This window comes from Bombina bombina, chromosome 11 (genome assembly GCF_027579735.1).
Source record: "Bombina bombina isolate aBomBom1 chromosome 11, aBomBom1.pri, whole genome shotgun sequence".
NCBI classification, from domain to species: domain Eukaryota; kingdom Metazoa; phylum Chordata; class Amphibia; order Anura; family Bombinatoridae; genus Bombina; species Bombina bombina.
Window position 1 is genome coordinate 97,093,161 of NC_069509.1, and position 17,094 is coordinate 97,110,254.

At 35.7% G+C, this 17,094-nt stretch overlaps 1 protein-coding gene across 1 annotated transcript in view; it reads right to left on the reverse strand.

Annotated features, from left to right (window-relative positions):
* Nucleotides 1-16,257, reverse strand: part of PPL (periplakin) — a 173,873-nt gene extending 157,616 nt beyond the window's left edge. Inside the window, exon 1 of the mRNA XM_053694509.1 lies at nucleotides 15,965-16,257. Coding sequence (XP_053550484.1) covers nucleotides 15,965-16,032 — 68 coding nt within the window. The 5' untranslated portion in view covers nucleotides 16,033-16,257. The remainder of the gene's footprint in view (nucleotides 1-15,964) is intronic.
* Nucleotides 16,258-17,094: the final 837 nt, after the last annotated feature.

The window sequence follows — 17,094 nt, forward strand, 5'->3', positions numbered from 1 at the left end:
TTAAAGGGCCACTGTAAGTAAATATTTTCTATGCCTGTTACTAACTACCCCAAATACGCTTTTTATCAATAGCATTTCATTAACATATCTCTACCGTATATCAGAAATCTTGTCTGCAAATTTAATTGTTTTCCAAACCCACTCCGGTGGTATCCTTTGCTCTGTACCAATCCGTTTACAATACCTAGGTTTCAAAATGGCGCTTAAAACACAATTTCATTGGTTTAAGTATTTTGAACACGCAGTGCTGAAAATAGTGGGCAGGATAACGTGACATTATCGGCGAATAAAAGATATAACTTTTAGAACGTTATGAAACTTCGTTTTGGAGAAAATATAGGTCAGTAGGTTTTAATTAATGTTTATTAACTTTAATATGTTAGTTGTTTAGCTTAAAAATTATAATGGAAAGTAATCCTTTAAACTTTCATGGTTTAGACAGAACATACAAATTTAAGAGACATTTTAAATGTAAAAGTCTCTTAAAATGACATACTTTATCTGAACCATGAATGTTCAAATTTGACGTTTATGTCTTCTATTATCAAATTGACTTATGTTCTCTTGGTATCCTTTGTTGAAAAGCATACCTTAGTCGGCTTATGAACCACAATGAACTGCTGGTAACTAGCTGGTGATTGGTGGCTACACACATATCCATCTTGTCATTGGTTCACCAGATGTGTTCAGCTAAGTAGTGCAATGCTGCTCTTGAGCTAACTTTAACCCTTTTGCATCGGTTAAACAAATAGTTTTATCCAAGCAACAAAATATTAGGACATTTTCTTTTTGCACTTTTATGTCCCTTTAAAGATAAGTAGTTCTGAGTTGTCAGTTTTTATTTAAATGGGATATAAAGTGTCTGTACTATAATTAATATTTTAAAAACAAGTAGCGTTTAAATTTAAAGGGACTTAAAAGCCAAAATTTGTATTTCATTATTTATATAGAGCATGTGATTTTAAACAACTTTCTAATTTATGTCTATTACCAAATATGCTTCATTCTCTTGGTATTCTTTGTTGAAGGAGCAGCGATGCACTAATGGGAGCTAGCTGAACACATCCTAGGGAACCAATGACAAGAAGCAGCCACCAATCAGCAGCCAGCTACCAGTAATGCATTGCTTCTCCAAAACCTATCTCAGTTCGTATCCTCTTAACTTAGGATACCAAGAGAACTAAGCAAATTAGATACCAGAAGTAATTTGGGAAGTTGTTAAAAATCACATGCTCTGTCTGAATCACAAAATACATTTTTGGGTATCATGTCCCTTTAAAGGGTTATTAAACTCAAAAACTTTCTGTCATGCATGTGAAACAAGACTATTTAAAGGGATATTAAATTAACTGCAAATATCAGAAATGAAGTGATGCATCACTATATAAATGTTTTAAAAATATCTAACACTGTAATTTTGTTATCACAACTTACAAAGTTTTCCAAATGAAATATATATACCTATTGGAAACCTGTAGAATTCCCATTCCTGGTCTACTTTGCTTTAACCAATTAGGGGACAGATGTATATGACCTTATGTTCTACTAGCCAATCACTTTTTAGAATGTTGCAGACTCCGGTAAATGTTACGGACAATTATAAATGGGTCACTAGAGTCTGCAACTAATGGCTGGGTGCAATATAGCAGTGTTAAATATAGAGCATGCACTTTCCCTTTTAAATTACAGGAAAAAGGGTACCAATTTTTTTTGTTTTTTTTACTATGCATATTTAAATATTTTATAGTATGAGCTCAAGAGGCTCCTCTATCTCTCTGGGAGCAAGTGGTAAAAACAAACTTTTCAAATGTATTTTACAGTAAATGTACGCTATGTAAATGATTAATATTATACCATGGTTTATTTTATCTTATATTATTCAATTTAACTCTGAACATTGTGTTTTAATCTGCCCCCAAGAGTAGTGCAATAGCAATGCATTACTAGCTAGCTAAACACATCTGGTAAATCAATGACAAGAGACAAATATGTGTAACCACCAATCAAAAACTAGCTCCCAGTAGTGCATTGGTGCTACTAAGTATATGTACATATGCTTTTCAACAAAGGATGCCAAAAGAACAAAGTCAAATTCATAATAGAAGACCATTTAAAATTACACACTCTTATCTGATTCATGTAAGTTTAATTTTGGCTTTTAATGTCTCTGTAATACATGATATATACGGTGCATATATAATAAATGACTTTAATGTCCTTTTAATAAAGTGATTAGACAGAATGGTTCCTGGCACAGAAGAATCACATTCCTGGTTTATTTTCTAATGTGGCAGCTTTCGTTGATGTAAGAATTCAGACTAAGAATTCAAACTATTTTACAAAACTCCCTGGAGATAATTTATCACTGTTTTTCTGGCTTTAAGACAGGGCCCAATATTAGGCAAACAACAAAACAGGTTTGGAAACATTTTACCTAGTTGTATTAAGGACATTACTATTTGCCCCACTTTAAAAATGAGGAGACTATGGGGCCTATCTATCAAACTCGGAATAGAGCTTGATGCCCCGTGTTTCTGGCGAGCCTGCAGGCTCACCAGAAACAGCAGTTATAAAGCAGCGATCACAAAGACCGCTGCTCCATAACCTGTCTGCCTGCTCTGAGCAGGCGGACAGACATCGCCGGAAATCAACCCGATCGAGTACGATCGGGTTGATTGACACCCCCCTGCTGGTGGCCCATTGGCCGCGAGTCTGCAGGGGGCGGTGTTGCACCAGCAGCTCTTGTGAGCTGCTGGTGCAATGCTGAATACGGCGAGCGTATTGCTCGCCGTATTCAGCGATGTCTGTCGGACCTGATCCGCACTGTCGGCGAATCTGCAGGGGCGGCGTTGCACCAGCAGCTCTTGTGAGCTGTATTCAGCGAGGTCTGTCGGACCTGTCCAGACCAACAGACCTTGATAAATTGGCGCCAATGGCTATAATGTTGATTTACGTTAATAGTATTAATTATTTTGCACTTGAAAATAAAAGTATGTAATTAGCATTTTCATGGAAAACATTATTATGCTTAAAACTAACTTGGTTGATACATTAAGTGAATAATGGATACATATTTATTATTATATTGTGCCAGTATTCTTTTAAAGGGACACTAAACCCAATTTTTTTTTATTTTATGATTCAGATAGAGCATGCAATTTTAAAGGGACACTCAATCATAATTAAACTTTCATTATTCAGATAGAGCATGCTATTTTAATCAACTTTCTAATTTACTTCCATTAACAAAATGTGCACAGTCTTTTTATATTTAAACTTTTTGAGTCACCAGCTCCTATTGAGCATGTGCAAGAATAAGTGTGTATGCATTTGTGAATGGCTGATTGCTATCACATGGTACACGTATGCATTTGTGATTGGCTGATGGCTGTCACATGGTACAGGGGGAGTGGAAAAAGACATAACTTTTAAAATTGTCAGAAAAAAAAATCTACTACTCATTTGAAGTTCAGACTAAGTGCTATTGCATTGTCCTGTTATCTTGCATTTGTTGATTATGCAAATCTACAGTGTTGACTGGTCCTTTAAGCAACTTTCTAATTTACTCCTGTTATCAATTTTTCTTCGTTCTCTTTGTAAAACATTACATTTAGCAACCAATCAGCAAGCACTACCCAGGTGCTAAACCTGAAATGTGCCGGCTCCTAAGCTTTAATTTCTGCTTTTCAAAAAAAGATACCAAGAGACTGAAGAAAAATTGATAATAAAAGTAAATAAGAAAGTTGCTTAAAATTGCATCTGAATCATGAAAGAAAGAAAATTTAGGTTTAGTATTCCTTTAAGCAAAATGTGATTTGTTTTTTCTGTCTATATTATGAAGCAGTTTTAATACAATATATTGCAACATACACATTAGTGTACAATGGGCCAGAATATGAGTGAGGCGCAGATGTTTGCACGTTAGTGATAAGGGGTTTGCGCTCATCTGGCTTACGTGTTGAAAGTAAATGCGGTCACTTGAGCGCAATTTGCGATTTACACTAGAATGATTACCGCGTATTACATATTCAGAAATTCAGCATCACACACCAAGCTATTGACTGGAATTTAAAAAGATGTAAGTAACCAGGATTAATTCTCATTCATATCCCTTAATGTTCATCCAAAGCCAATAACCTTATTTCAAAACAAAGGACAAAGTGCCTCTGACAACAGCCAAGCCTACCAAAGCATTGTTTAATGGGTCTGCTGTAATAAAAACAAATGTGTGGTTCGCTCTGACACAATGGCTACAGTTTGTCAGACAAAGGCTTCTTCTATGATATTAAGGGAGGTATTTTCTTTGGGAAGCAAGCCACTGTGAGACACAAAGTCCTAGAAGGATTTCTAGTGTAATGTGCCCCATTGGTGCTAGAAACCCAGGTTATGAGGTTGCACATAATCTATGAAAGTCACAAAAGCACAAACATGAAATCAGCAGGTTCCTATTTTCTGTCCAGAAGACATTTGGCCAGGAAGGAAGTCAAGTTACTGTCTTATTAAATAGCATAACTAGCATATTATAATGTTATTTAGTACAGGGAATGGAAAAACAGCCACATATCTTTCAGCAGCCAAGGAATGGTATTTTATATAAAAATAATCTCAAAAGTTAGGAGCCAGGAATAAAATTCTTGATAATGACTTGACTATTAAAATTGAAGAGCTAGAGGTAGATTTTTATTTTAGGTGTCAAGATAGGGCTTTTGCATATAGTTATATAAAACCGAAAAAAATAGGAGTCAGAAGTAAAATTCTAGTAGCCATGACACCCTGGCTCCCAAACCTTGTTTTAGATGTCATGGCAACCTGGATCCCAAGCCTTGTCTTGGATGTCATGGCAACCTGGCTCCATTGTTGTTGCAAACCATGTATTAAGGGGTCATTAAACATAAAATTAAATTCCTCATACAATGTTTAATGGTTCTTAGTAAAACAACTGTGTAATGTAATTTCAGTATTCATTTTGCTATGTTTTACTGTATTTTAGCTTTAGAAATTGTGGTTTTCCGCTGCATTAGAGACACTGGAGAAAATCCTGCAGGATTCAGAACGTTGACCCTACAACATTCTACACAGTGGTTGCTTGATCAGGGCAGAAGCTCATATTTATCTGTCCCCAACTGGCCAAAGGAATGCAAATATGATAAACATACCAATTATTATTATACTAAACACACATTTTTTTCTTTCATGATTCAGATAGAGCATGCAATTTTAAGCAACTTTCTAATTTACTCCTATTATCAATTTTTCTTTGTTCTCTTGGTAGCTTTATTTGAAAAGCAGGAATGTAAGTTTAGGAGCCGGCCCATTTTTGGTTCAGTTCTTGCGCTACCCAGGGTTCTGAACCAAAAATGGGCTGGATCCTAAGCTTACGTTGCTGCTTTTTCAAATAAAGATACCACAAGAATGAAGAAAAATTGATAATAGGAGTAAATTAGAAAGTTGTTTAAAATTGCCTGTCCTATCTGAATCATGAAAGAAAAAAAATTGGGTTCAGTGTCCCTTTAGGTCCCTGAACTTCAAAACAATGTATTTATTTTTACTAAGATGACTGGTCACTTTTTTGGATGGCTTTATTCATCTGTCTGTCTTTTTATCATAAGCTTAAAGTCTCTTATTATTCAAATGGATCTTTTTATAAAACTTTTAAAATGATTTTGTCTACCAAATCAGGAAAATCTGAAACATTTTAAATCTAAATATGATATGGTTCAGCTTGCAGGTTTCCTACAATAATGTAAACTGCTCACTCTGCAGATGCTGACTGATTATTTCAGAGCGATTTGGCACTGCGAACAGAGGAACATATTTCCTAAGCTTAGAAAGGCATTTATCACCAATGGACGACGCTATGACAATTCCATATAAGCAATGATTAAATGTGATGGCTCTTACACAATGTCACAACTTTTTAAAGAGGCAGAGAAGCCACTTATGACTTATTTATTTGTGACCCTTGTACCTTTTTTGTTTCTATATAGCAGAGACACATGAGGCAGTTATGATTCTTCCTAAACAAACTTACAACTAAGGGGAGAAAAGGACAAAACTGCAGTGTGCATGAGTGTATTGCAGCTTTAAATAGAAACACTTTGCAAAACACTTCCATTAGTAGAAATGCTTCTAGTAAAAGTTATTATTGTTTTTTCAGTTACATATGCACATATGCTGTGAGGACCTGTGCACCAGTATTCAAACACCAAATCTATTTAGGTAGTAGCTTGGCATAAATTAAAGGGACATTAAAGCCCAAAAGTTTCTTTCATGATTCAGATAGAGAATACAATTTCAAACAACATTCAAATTTTCTTCTATTATCTAATTTACTTCATTCTTTAGATATCCTTTGTTGTATAAATAGAAATGCATATTGGTGAGCCAATCACACAAGGCATCTATGTGCAGCAACCAATCAGCAGCTACTGAGCCTATCTATCCCTTTAAAAGCCTGTCGATGAAAGACAAATCTACTTTTTAGTTCTGGAAACAATGTTAAGTCTTAGTATCATTTTTAATTAAATGTAATGCTCTTGCAAATGGATAACATTATTGCAGACTGCTGCCGTATAGTGACCCAGACTTGTACAAGCTTCTGACCTTTTTTTTTCTTTCATCAAAAGATTTCAAAAGAATGAAGAAAATATGATAATAGAAGTAAATTAGAGAGATGTTTAAAAATGCATGCATTTTTTTGTTTCATGTCCCTTTAAATGGTTTGTTTAACCCCCTGAGTGCTAATGACGGCTCTGTCGCTAGCACTCTCCCACCTTGAGAGAGATCTGGGGGCTCCCATCCGCACCTACCCGGCGATCGGGCCTGTATAGTGACAGGCATCGCCAAGGCTTCACGTTTTGCGTGGTGACGTCATGCGCAATGACGTGATGATGTCACTGCGCAACTTTATTTAAAAATCACAATGACAAGTATAGGGAAATGGGGCATGCTGCTAAAAAGTCTGTATCTCAGGCACCCCCAAAACCCATCGTTGGAAAGGTAATCGCCTATCCTTTCAAAGTCTTGGGGATCTGAATATATATTTAAAAAAATTAAAAAAAAACTCAAATCAGCTTAGCACCCAGGTGGGAAAGTGCTTAGCACTCAAAGGGTGCCTTTAAAATGTCAAAACACATGAAACACGAAAATAAATCGTCCAAACACAGTGCAACACTTTGTATAGCAAGTGACTTTCTGTGGAACATAAACTCCATTATTATATAGTGGTTATATTGTATTGTATTGTATGACAATTTACAGTATCAGCTGTTATAACATTTATAATATATTCTCCTATGATTATCAACTACATAAGGTAAGGAGTGGGGCGCCTGCTAATGTAATGTAACGTCATTGATGTGCTCATCCAGTTTCCCGCATTACATAATTCATTTAAAGGGACATAATATCCATATGCTAAATCAGTTGAACGTGATGCAACATAACTGTATAAAGCTGATAAAAAAATATTACCTTTACATCTATATATAAAAAAGGGAGTTATTTTACCTCAAAACTTCTTCAGTTCACAAAAGCAAGTGCTCTGTGAACAGTTATCCTTCAGCTCCTATCAGCCGCATGTCACACTTTGCTTTACTGTGATCTCGTGAAATTTCATAGTCAAAGTAAACATCCTTTTTCTTTCATGATTCAGAGAGAGCATGTACTTTTTAGGAACTTTTTAATTTACTCCTAGTATCACATTTTCTTTGTTCTCTTGGTATCTTTATTTAAAAAGCAGGGATTTAAGCTTAGGAGCTGGACAATTTTGGTTCAGCACCTGGGTAGTGTTGCTGTTTGGTGGCTGCTTTTTCAAATAATGATATCAAGAGAATGAAGAAAAAAAATGATAATAGGAGTAAATTAGAAAGTAGCTTAAAATTGCATACTCTATCTGAATCATAAAAGAAAAACATTGGGTTTAATATCCCTTTAAACTGAGGAGGAAATATGCATGACTGTGTCTGCATATGCCAGATACTCGCTGCCTTGCAAATTCTGGGGCTAGGCATCCTGATTGGCTGCTTAAAGTCTTCCTTTTTTACATAGGGATGCTCAGGGGATATTTTCTAGTCAGCTTTTTATAGCTATGCTGCATCAACTTTGAGATGTCATGTTCCTTTAACAGTATTTTTATGTATTTGAGCACTTTAATATGGAAGCAAGCCAGCTAACCTTTTCATTAAAACATAATCACAAGTTAGTGTAGGTTTAAAGGGACACTAAGCACTAAACAAAAACAATACATAATGATGTATTCAATGCAAAGGTTGGCCTGAAGAAAAATGTGTCAAATTATTTTTTTTACTAAGAAATCTCCCTATTACTTTAACAGTTATTTTATTTTGAAAATCATTAGATATGTTTTCTCAAGAATTAGCGCTGCGGAATCTGTTGGCGCTCTACAAATAACCGATAATAATAATAATAATTATGATCAAGTCAGTTTCCATAAAAATGGACACCACAATACTATAATCATACCTCTGGGTAAGATATAAATTAGTTGCTCAAACAATCATTGTGTAGAATGTTGCAGTGTTAGCCTTGTGAAGTCTGTAGTATGTAATTCCAATTGTCACATGATTTGGAAAGACACCGTTAAATTACAGGGAAAATAGGCAATAAATCATTACAAATAAAATGCAAAGTTGTTTTAATATTTAATATAATAAAATTAAATTTATAATTATACTTTTTATCTTACAATCTAAATTAAATCCAACATATGGCCATGAAATCTCCATTGAAAAATATTGACAGTACAATTGATCATACTGAAGAGCTCAATGACTTTAAAGATGGCACTGTCATAGGATGGCACCTTTGTCACAAGTCAGTTTGTGACATTTCTATCTTGGTCAACTGTAATTGCTGTTATTGTGGAAGCATCTAGAAGCAATACCAGCCCAGGCACAAGTTGGTAGACCATGTAAACTCACAGAGCGGAGCTGCTAAGTGCATTAAATTGCCTATAATCTGTTGCATCACTCCCTACAAAGTTTCAAACCACCTCTGGAAGCAACATCAGTGCAAGAACTTTGGGTTGGGAGCTTCATGAAATGGGTTTCCATGGACAAGCAGCTGTGCACAAACCTCACATCAACATGCACAAAGTGTGTACTCTTGGGTGGTGAATCATGCTTCACTATCTAGCAGTCTGATAGAAGAATCTGGGTGTGGCAGATGCCAAAATAATGCTATCTACCTGAATGTATAGTGCCTACTGTAAAGCTTGTTGAATGAGGGTTAATGGTCTGGGGTTGTTTTTTGCAGGATTTCAGCTAGGGCCCTTAAAGTGCCATAAAAACCTGCTGAGATCTAGGCATTTCAACTGAGTTCACAGCAGATTATTTACTTCTAGACATGCTCCAGCAGATAATGAGTGTTAAAGTCTTGTATTCTACCAAAGCAAAGGTGGAGATTGATACAGCCATATAAGGAATTGTGTGTGTGTGTGTGTGTGGGGGGGTTAAAGCTGTACAATTCAGAAACTTAAAAGAAAGGGTTAATGGCGAGGCACTGCAGTATAAATTTGCAGGTAAAATAATTAGCGTACATATTATTATATTTTGTCTCTATCTCAACTTGTTTTATGTCCCTTTAATTTCAGCGAAGGGTCATCTTAATGCTACAGTATAAACTTAAAGTATATAAATTTCATGTTAGGCAATTGGGTACTTATACTTCATGGCAAAAAATAAGGGAAGGCTATTTCCTGTATCAGAATGACTGTGCCCAAAGAGAGGTCCATGAAGACATGGTTTGATGAGTTTAGTGTGGAGAAACTCAAGTTACCTGCACAGTGCCCTGACCTCAACCCCACTGAACACTTTTGAGATAAAATGGAACACAGATAGCAAGCAAGAATTTTTCATCCAACATCTGTGCCTGAACTCATTACTAACTGAACTCCAGAAATAACTTGCTCTTCTTCTAGTTATAAACTAAACTCAAGAAAGAATTACTATGCAATTAGTTCATTCTTGCCCTCTCTTAAAAAAACGGTCAACTCCTGTTTTAGACTATGGCAATGTCCTTCAATAATATGTCCTTCTAATTTACTTTCAACTTCAAGTCTTTTGGAAAAATTGTTCAGTAAATTAAAATCCTCAATTTATATTTTTTTATTGAAAAACAGAAGATGTGAATGCCTACAATATTACAACTGTAAATCATATATATAGTAGCACCCTAAAACATAGATATATACATGTGTGTGTGCAAATAGTATACATGTACGAGGGCTGTAACAAAAGTAATGCAAAAGTGGGCATAACTTTTGTATTAACTGATGTAGGTCATTCAAATTGCACATGTTATTGGAGTGACTCTTGCTCTATACAGGTGTTTCAGAATCTTTTTCTTCCTTGCAGGTAAATAATGGATTCCAAAAAGAAGCAACTTGCTGTCATTGAGTTTTTGATGAATGAGGGGTGCAGGCTTTCCAACAGCCACAGAAGACTACAGAATGTGTATGGAGATGACACCATGGTCAAGAGCAATGTGCACAGATGGATGAAGAAATTTACAGAAGGGGAATCCAGCATTGAAGATAAACCACTCAGTGTCTGACCGTCAACCGTGACCACTGACACGAATTGTCGCGTAGACAGGCGTGTCACAATCCGTGAGCTTGCTCCACAACTGAACGGTGGTCACAATGCCATACAGAAGATGGTGGGAAACTTAGGGTATCAGAAAGCTTGTGTGAAGTGTGTACCTCAGCAGTTGACACCCGATATGAAGGAGAGATGGGTGGAAGTCTGCTATGATCTGCTTGAAACGTTTGAAGCCAATGAAGACACATCTTTTTCCGATCTGGTGACAGGAGATGAAATGTGGGACTTATACCTGTTCGGTCCAATGAAGGACAGTTTTCAAGGACAATGATTTGATGACACAGATGAGGTGAAAATGGCTGTGAAGAAGTGGGTACAACAGTGCACACCTGAATTTTTTCAAAGAGAATTCGAGAGTTGGGTTCAACGATGGTGAAAATGCATCGCTTGTAATGGAGACTATGTTGAGTAGCACCTTTGTATAGAAGAAGAGTTACTCCAACAACATGCACCATTTGAACGATCTACAGCAGTTAATAAAAAAGTTATGTCCATTTTTGCATTACTTTCCATACAGCCCTCATATATTAGGTGTAATATATTTGTATCTGACAAATTTCAAATGATCTGTTGTTTTAGAAAAGATCATTCCAAATTTTGACCCCAACTGTAATTATTGCATCAGTGACAATGTCCTGCCTAAATTATTTATTCAAAGTCCTTCTGTAAAAAAAAATAAAAAATCTAGACTCTAACTACATTATATTACTAAGTATGTGGCAAATTCCAGTCTTTAAACAGAAGACCAGATTTTCAAGATGCCCCAGTTTGAGCACAGATGTAAAACCCATACTGACAATATTTTAAATATTTTCTTTGAAGTGTGTTCATTAGACTGCAATCCTATGGCCCATGGATGCAACTCTGTGTTTAAAATGAACATTTAAACTAAACAAAATATTGCAAAAATGTCTCTAAACATATATAAAGGATGGGGCCATGTATAATAAGGATGTCTATGCTTTTTCAAATGAAGGGAAATGTTTTTTTCACGGTTAGAGCAATTAAATTGTGGCACTCATTACCAAAGGAGGTAGTGAATGCCAATACCCTAGATACATTTAAACATTGTTTGGATACTTTTCTGTCTATAAACAAAATTCATGGATATGATTGCTAGTATTAAATGGGTCACCTTTTAGTGGGATTATTTAAGCTTAACTGGAGCTTTTGTATATATTTTAGATTTGTATAGGTTGAACTCGATGGACTTCGGTCTTTTTTCAACCTCATCTACTATGTTACTGGAACCTTTTACTTGTTGACAGTGAATTTGAAGACATTTTAAAATTGTGTTATTCAGAACAAAGAGAAAAGACATAAAGCTACATTTATACCTATATTGTATTCACATTGAATAGTCAGCCAGTTGCAAATTTAACAAAAAACTTTCCAACTTACTTCTGTTATCAAATTTGCTTTGTTCTTTTTGTATCTTTTATTGAAGAGTTAACGACGCTGAATGCTCTACAAACCAATCGGCCGCTAGCAAGGGGTGTCAATCAACCCAATCGTATTTGATCGGGTTGATTGTTGTCCGCCACTCAGAGGTGGCACTGCAGACCAGTTAAGGAGCAGTGGTCTTAAAGTGAATGTAAATTTTGATGTTTAAGTGCCCGGTTTTTAAAAGTTTGATTAAAAACAGGGGCACTTTAATTCATCAAAATTTACATTTCACTCCTGTTGTGACAAAAAACTTACCTTTTAAACTTCACAGTAGCTGCTGCTTCCTCCGGTCTCACAAGCCATTTCTGATGTCAGAAATGATTGATAGGTCATCCTCCAATCACAGATTCCCCCCCGGGGGATTCAGTGTCTGATTCACTGCTGTGATTGGAGGAAGCCAGATACCTCATTTTAGACCCAGGAAGAGGCTTTGAAACAGGTGGAGGAATCTGGAGCTGCTGTGAAGATTAAAAAGTAAGTTTATTTTCACAACAGGAGTGAAATGAATATATTGATGAATTAAAGTGCCCCTGTTTTTAATCAAAGTTTTAAAAACCGGGCACTTTAGCATCAAAATTTACATTCACTTTAAGACTGCTGCTTCTTAACTGCTGTTTACGGCGAGCCTGAACGCTCGCGCAGAAACAGAGGATCAGGGGCCACTCAGCCCTTGATAATTCGCCCCACAAAAGAACAAAGCAAATTTAATAACAGAAGTAAATTAGAAATCTGTTTAAAATTGCATGTTCTATCCAAATCATTAAACTTTAATTTTGACTTTACTGTCCCTTTAATAAATAGAAATACAAACAATTCACATTGATACCATATATGGAAGCTAATGGGTAACATTTGTGATTAAGTTACAATTAAATTTGCTTACAAATTTATCATAGACACTTGAAGAAAAAAAAAATAATTTCTGGTTTTATCAACTTTGACTTTCTGTGAAGAATGTTTTAACTAGCTCTCAAAATGTACACAATTCTTGCAATAATGCAATCACATATGTCTGTAGTCTAGATACACATAGGTTATTATATTTTGTATTGTCAGAATGGTGGTAACATCTGTTATATAAAACCTTTCCATAGTGATGCAAATGTATATTAATAATTATCTGTTCCACCTGTGGAATTCAGTGTTTTAACTGATCTCAAAAAAGCTCCCTGCCCAGCCACAGTATACATTAAGGGTGTTGACAATTTACTATCTATTACACTGTCTCTTCTTACATAACTTTTTTTTTACACAATGGATAATATCACACCTCCCAGCTCCCAGGGATTAATTTTGATATATATTCCCTTTACATATTAATCATCAGACTAATAATAGAACAGTCTACAAACTGCTATTTAAAATGTTAGATTTCTGTGATTCAGCTAGATCATGAATTTTAAGCAACTTTGTAATTTACTCCTATTATAATTTTTTCTTCGTTCTCTTGCTATCTTTATTTAAAAAAAAGCAGGAATGTAAAGCTTAGGAGCCAGCCCATTTTTGGTTCAGCAACTGGGTTATACTTGTTTATTGGTGGCTAAATGTATCCACCAATAAGCAAGCGCTATCCAGGGTGCTGAACCTAAAATGGGCAGACTCCTCAGCTTTACATTCCTGCTTTTTAAAATAAAGATACCAAAAGAACGAAGAAAATTTGATAATAGGAGTAAATTAGAAAGTAGCTTAAAATCGCATGATGTATCTTTCATTACTTGTTCTGTGCATAGATTTGAGGAATGTATTTGCACTTCCTGAGTAAATATATGTTTGTAAGCTGGTAATTGTATGTAGCTATGTTTGTGGCTACATCAATTGGCAAATACAGGATGAAAAGACACATGTAATTAACTTGAGCCTAGGGATGCTGCAGTTGTATTTCTGTCCCTGCATACAGGAGTATGTCCTGTGCATGGGCTTTTGTCACTCCACATGCACACTAAGTGCTGCTGATGTCAAAAGTGTATGATATTTTTTGGTCTTTAATGCTAATTATATTAAATGTAAATATTACTGTTATGTACATTTAATACTTAAATCTAACTTTAAACGTCACAGTATTTGGGCTTAAAGGGACATGAAACCCAAATTTTTTCTTTCATGATTTAGAAAGAGCATACAACTTTCTAATTTACTTATTTAATTTGCTTAATTCTCTTTATATGCTTTGCTGAAAAGCATATCTAGATAGGCTCAGTAGCTGCTGATTGGTTGCTGCACATAGATGCCTCGTGTGAGTGGCTCACACATGTGCATTGCTATTTCTTCAACAAAGAATATCTAAGGAATGAAGCAAATGAGATAATACAAGTAGATTGGAATGTTGTTTAAAATTATATTCTATACTTGAATCATGAAAGAACATTTTTGGGTTTAGTGTCCCTTAATTGCTACGACCTTGTTATAGGTCAGTTAACCTGAATAGAGAAAATAGATCACCTTAAAATAGTAGATATACTAAATAATTCTCATATGTGTGTGTGTGTGTGAGAGAGTGTGTGTGTATATATATATATATATATATATATATACAGGTGGCCCTCGGTTTACAACGGTTCAATTTGCACCGTTTCAGAATAATAACCTTTTTTTCAGTCATGTGACTGCTATTGAAAAGCATTGAGAAGCAGTGCATTGATTAAAATAGCCAGTAGGTGGAGCTGTCCACTTGTGTTGCAGCAAAGATATGCAAGCCAAGCAAGCTGAAATTAATCAGTTTAACCAGACCTGAGCTGTCAAGCAGCTTGCAAAGGAACAAGATCTTTCTGTCTATAAATCAGTCCAGATTGAAATGCATAGAAAGAACTGTTTGCAGAAAAATGCAAGTAAAGTCTGTGTTGTGTGATTATTTTATTAGGTTTATAATGCTGTTTAGCAAATGTTTTTGTTCATTTAACTTAGTTTAATGATATATTCTGTGTTGTGTGATTATATTATTAGGTTTATAATGCTGTTTAGCATTTAAAGTCTTAATTTCAAAGCTTTAAAAATAATGTATTAGGTGTTACTTATGCCAATTTTGAGAGGGGCCTGGAACCTAACTCCCTCACTTCCCATTGACTTACATTATAAACTGGGTTTCAATTTACAACAGTTTCGATTTACAACCATTCCTTCTGGAACCTAACCCCAGCGTAAACTGAGGGCTACCTGTATATATATATCATGCCCATCTGAACTGATATAAATTTCACATATAACATTTGTGGCAACACATTAAAGAAGAGTTAGCAATGTATTTTAATGTACATGTTTATATATTGCAACTATGTATCTAGCTGCTGTGCTTCCATTTTATTTTATTGGACTTTATTCCAGTGTCAAAACTGTAATGAAATAATACAGCAGTTCACAAGTATGTGCTTCTTCTCTACATAAGCAGGGCAGAAGCCAAGATAGAGACGACTTACTAAAGAATAAATATCCATCTTAGTATATAACAAGTACAGCAACAAAGAGTAACAAGGATGTTTTAGTTCACACAATTCTCATAAAATACTACTACCAAATATTTAACACCTTATTACATCCATTTTAAATAAGTTTAATGTCACATAAAACATGTACCATTTATAGTCACAATGATCTATCTATCTATCTATCTATCTATCTATCTATCTATCTAACTAACTTGCTGTCATATATCTGTCAGTCTGTCTATCTATCTATCTATCTATCTATCTATCTATCTATCTATCTATCTATCTATCTATCTATCTATCTATCTATAGGACTACAAGTCTGTCTGTAATCCATAACAGGTTGAGCCTTCTCTGCCCCATATATTGTTGTCTTGAATTAAAAGAAGGAACAGTGAGTGAGTAACCAGTCTGCAGACATAACTCTTGTTGTATGATTTCTGAATAACTCTATCAGTGATCAGGTGAAATACTCACAGTTTGGGTTGAACAGTACTGTTAGGGCTGTATTTGCCTGTGGTTCGCTTTTTAAACAAGGAGCTCATTTTGTCTCTGTGCAGATCTGCAGTCGCAGTGCAATTTCAGGAGTGTATTGGTTTTCTAGGATCCTGTGTCAGTCAGGTAAGTCCCCTAACCAGGACAAGCTGAGATGTTCTGAAGCTTCCGTACTAAAGGGTGTCACTCTCCGTGTGATGTCCCCTGAGCCTCTCTAGGTGTTGGCTGCACAAGTTTTGGGAGCAGCAGATTCTCAGTTTAACTGCAAATCTTGCTCTACAGGTAGGAGAGGGGTGTGAGCAGGGCAGGCTGGGCCTACTGTGAGGTAGTCACACACCTACTGTATCTGTCTGGGAGGAGCATGATAAAGCTGCACAGACATAATACTACACTGCATCACTGATATCAATAATCTACAAGTGACACAAATAGGCTTTTGAAGATCTGTATTTCAGCTTAAAACCTAACAATCCCTTTTTCCTGCAAACACATTTATGAACATACAGATCAGAATAGGAATGGAACCTTTTGCAATGCTTGTAATGTTTACACACAACACTCACAGGAATGGAATCCAGAGCAATGTCTACAGCCTTGTTTATACACACACACACACACTTTAATTTGCACTGCAGTGTCTTGCCTACACACACTCACACATACACTGTACCACAAACACACACACTCACACATACACTGTACCACAAACATACATACACAAACTGTACTGCAGTGTCTTGCCTACACACACTCACACATACACTGTACCACAAACATACACACTTACACACACACAAACTGTACTGCAGTGTCTTGCCTACACACACTTACACATACACTGTACCACAAACATACATACACAAACTGTACTGCAGTGTCTTGCCTACACACACTCACACATACACTGTACCACAAACATACACACTTACACACACACAAACTGTACTGCAGTGTCTTGCCTACACACTTACACATACACTGTACCACAAACATACATACACAAACTGTACTGCAGTGTCTTGCCTACACACACTCACACATACACTGTACCACAAACATACACACTTACACACACACAAACTGTACTGCAGTGTCTTGCCTACACACACTTA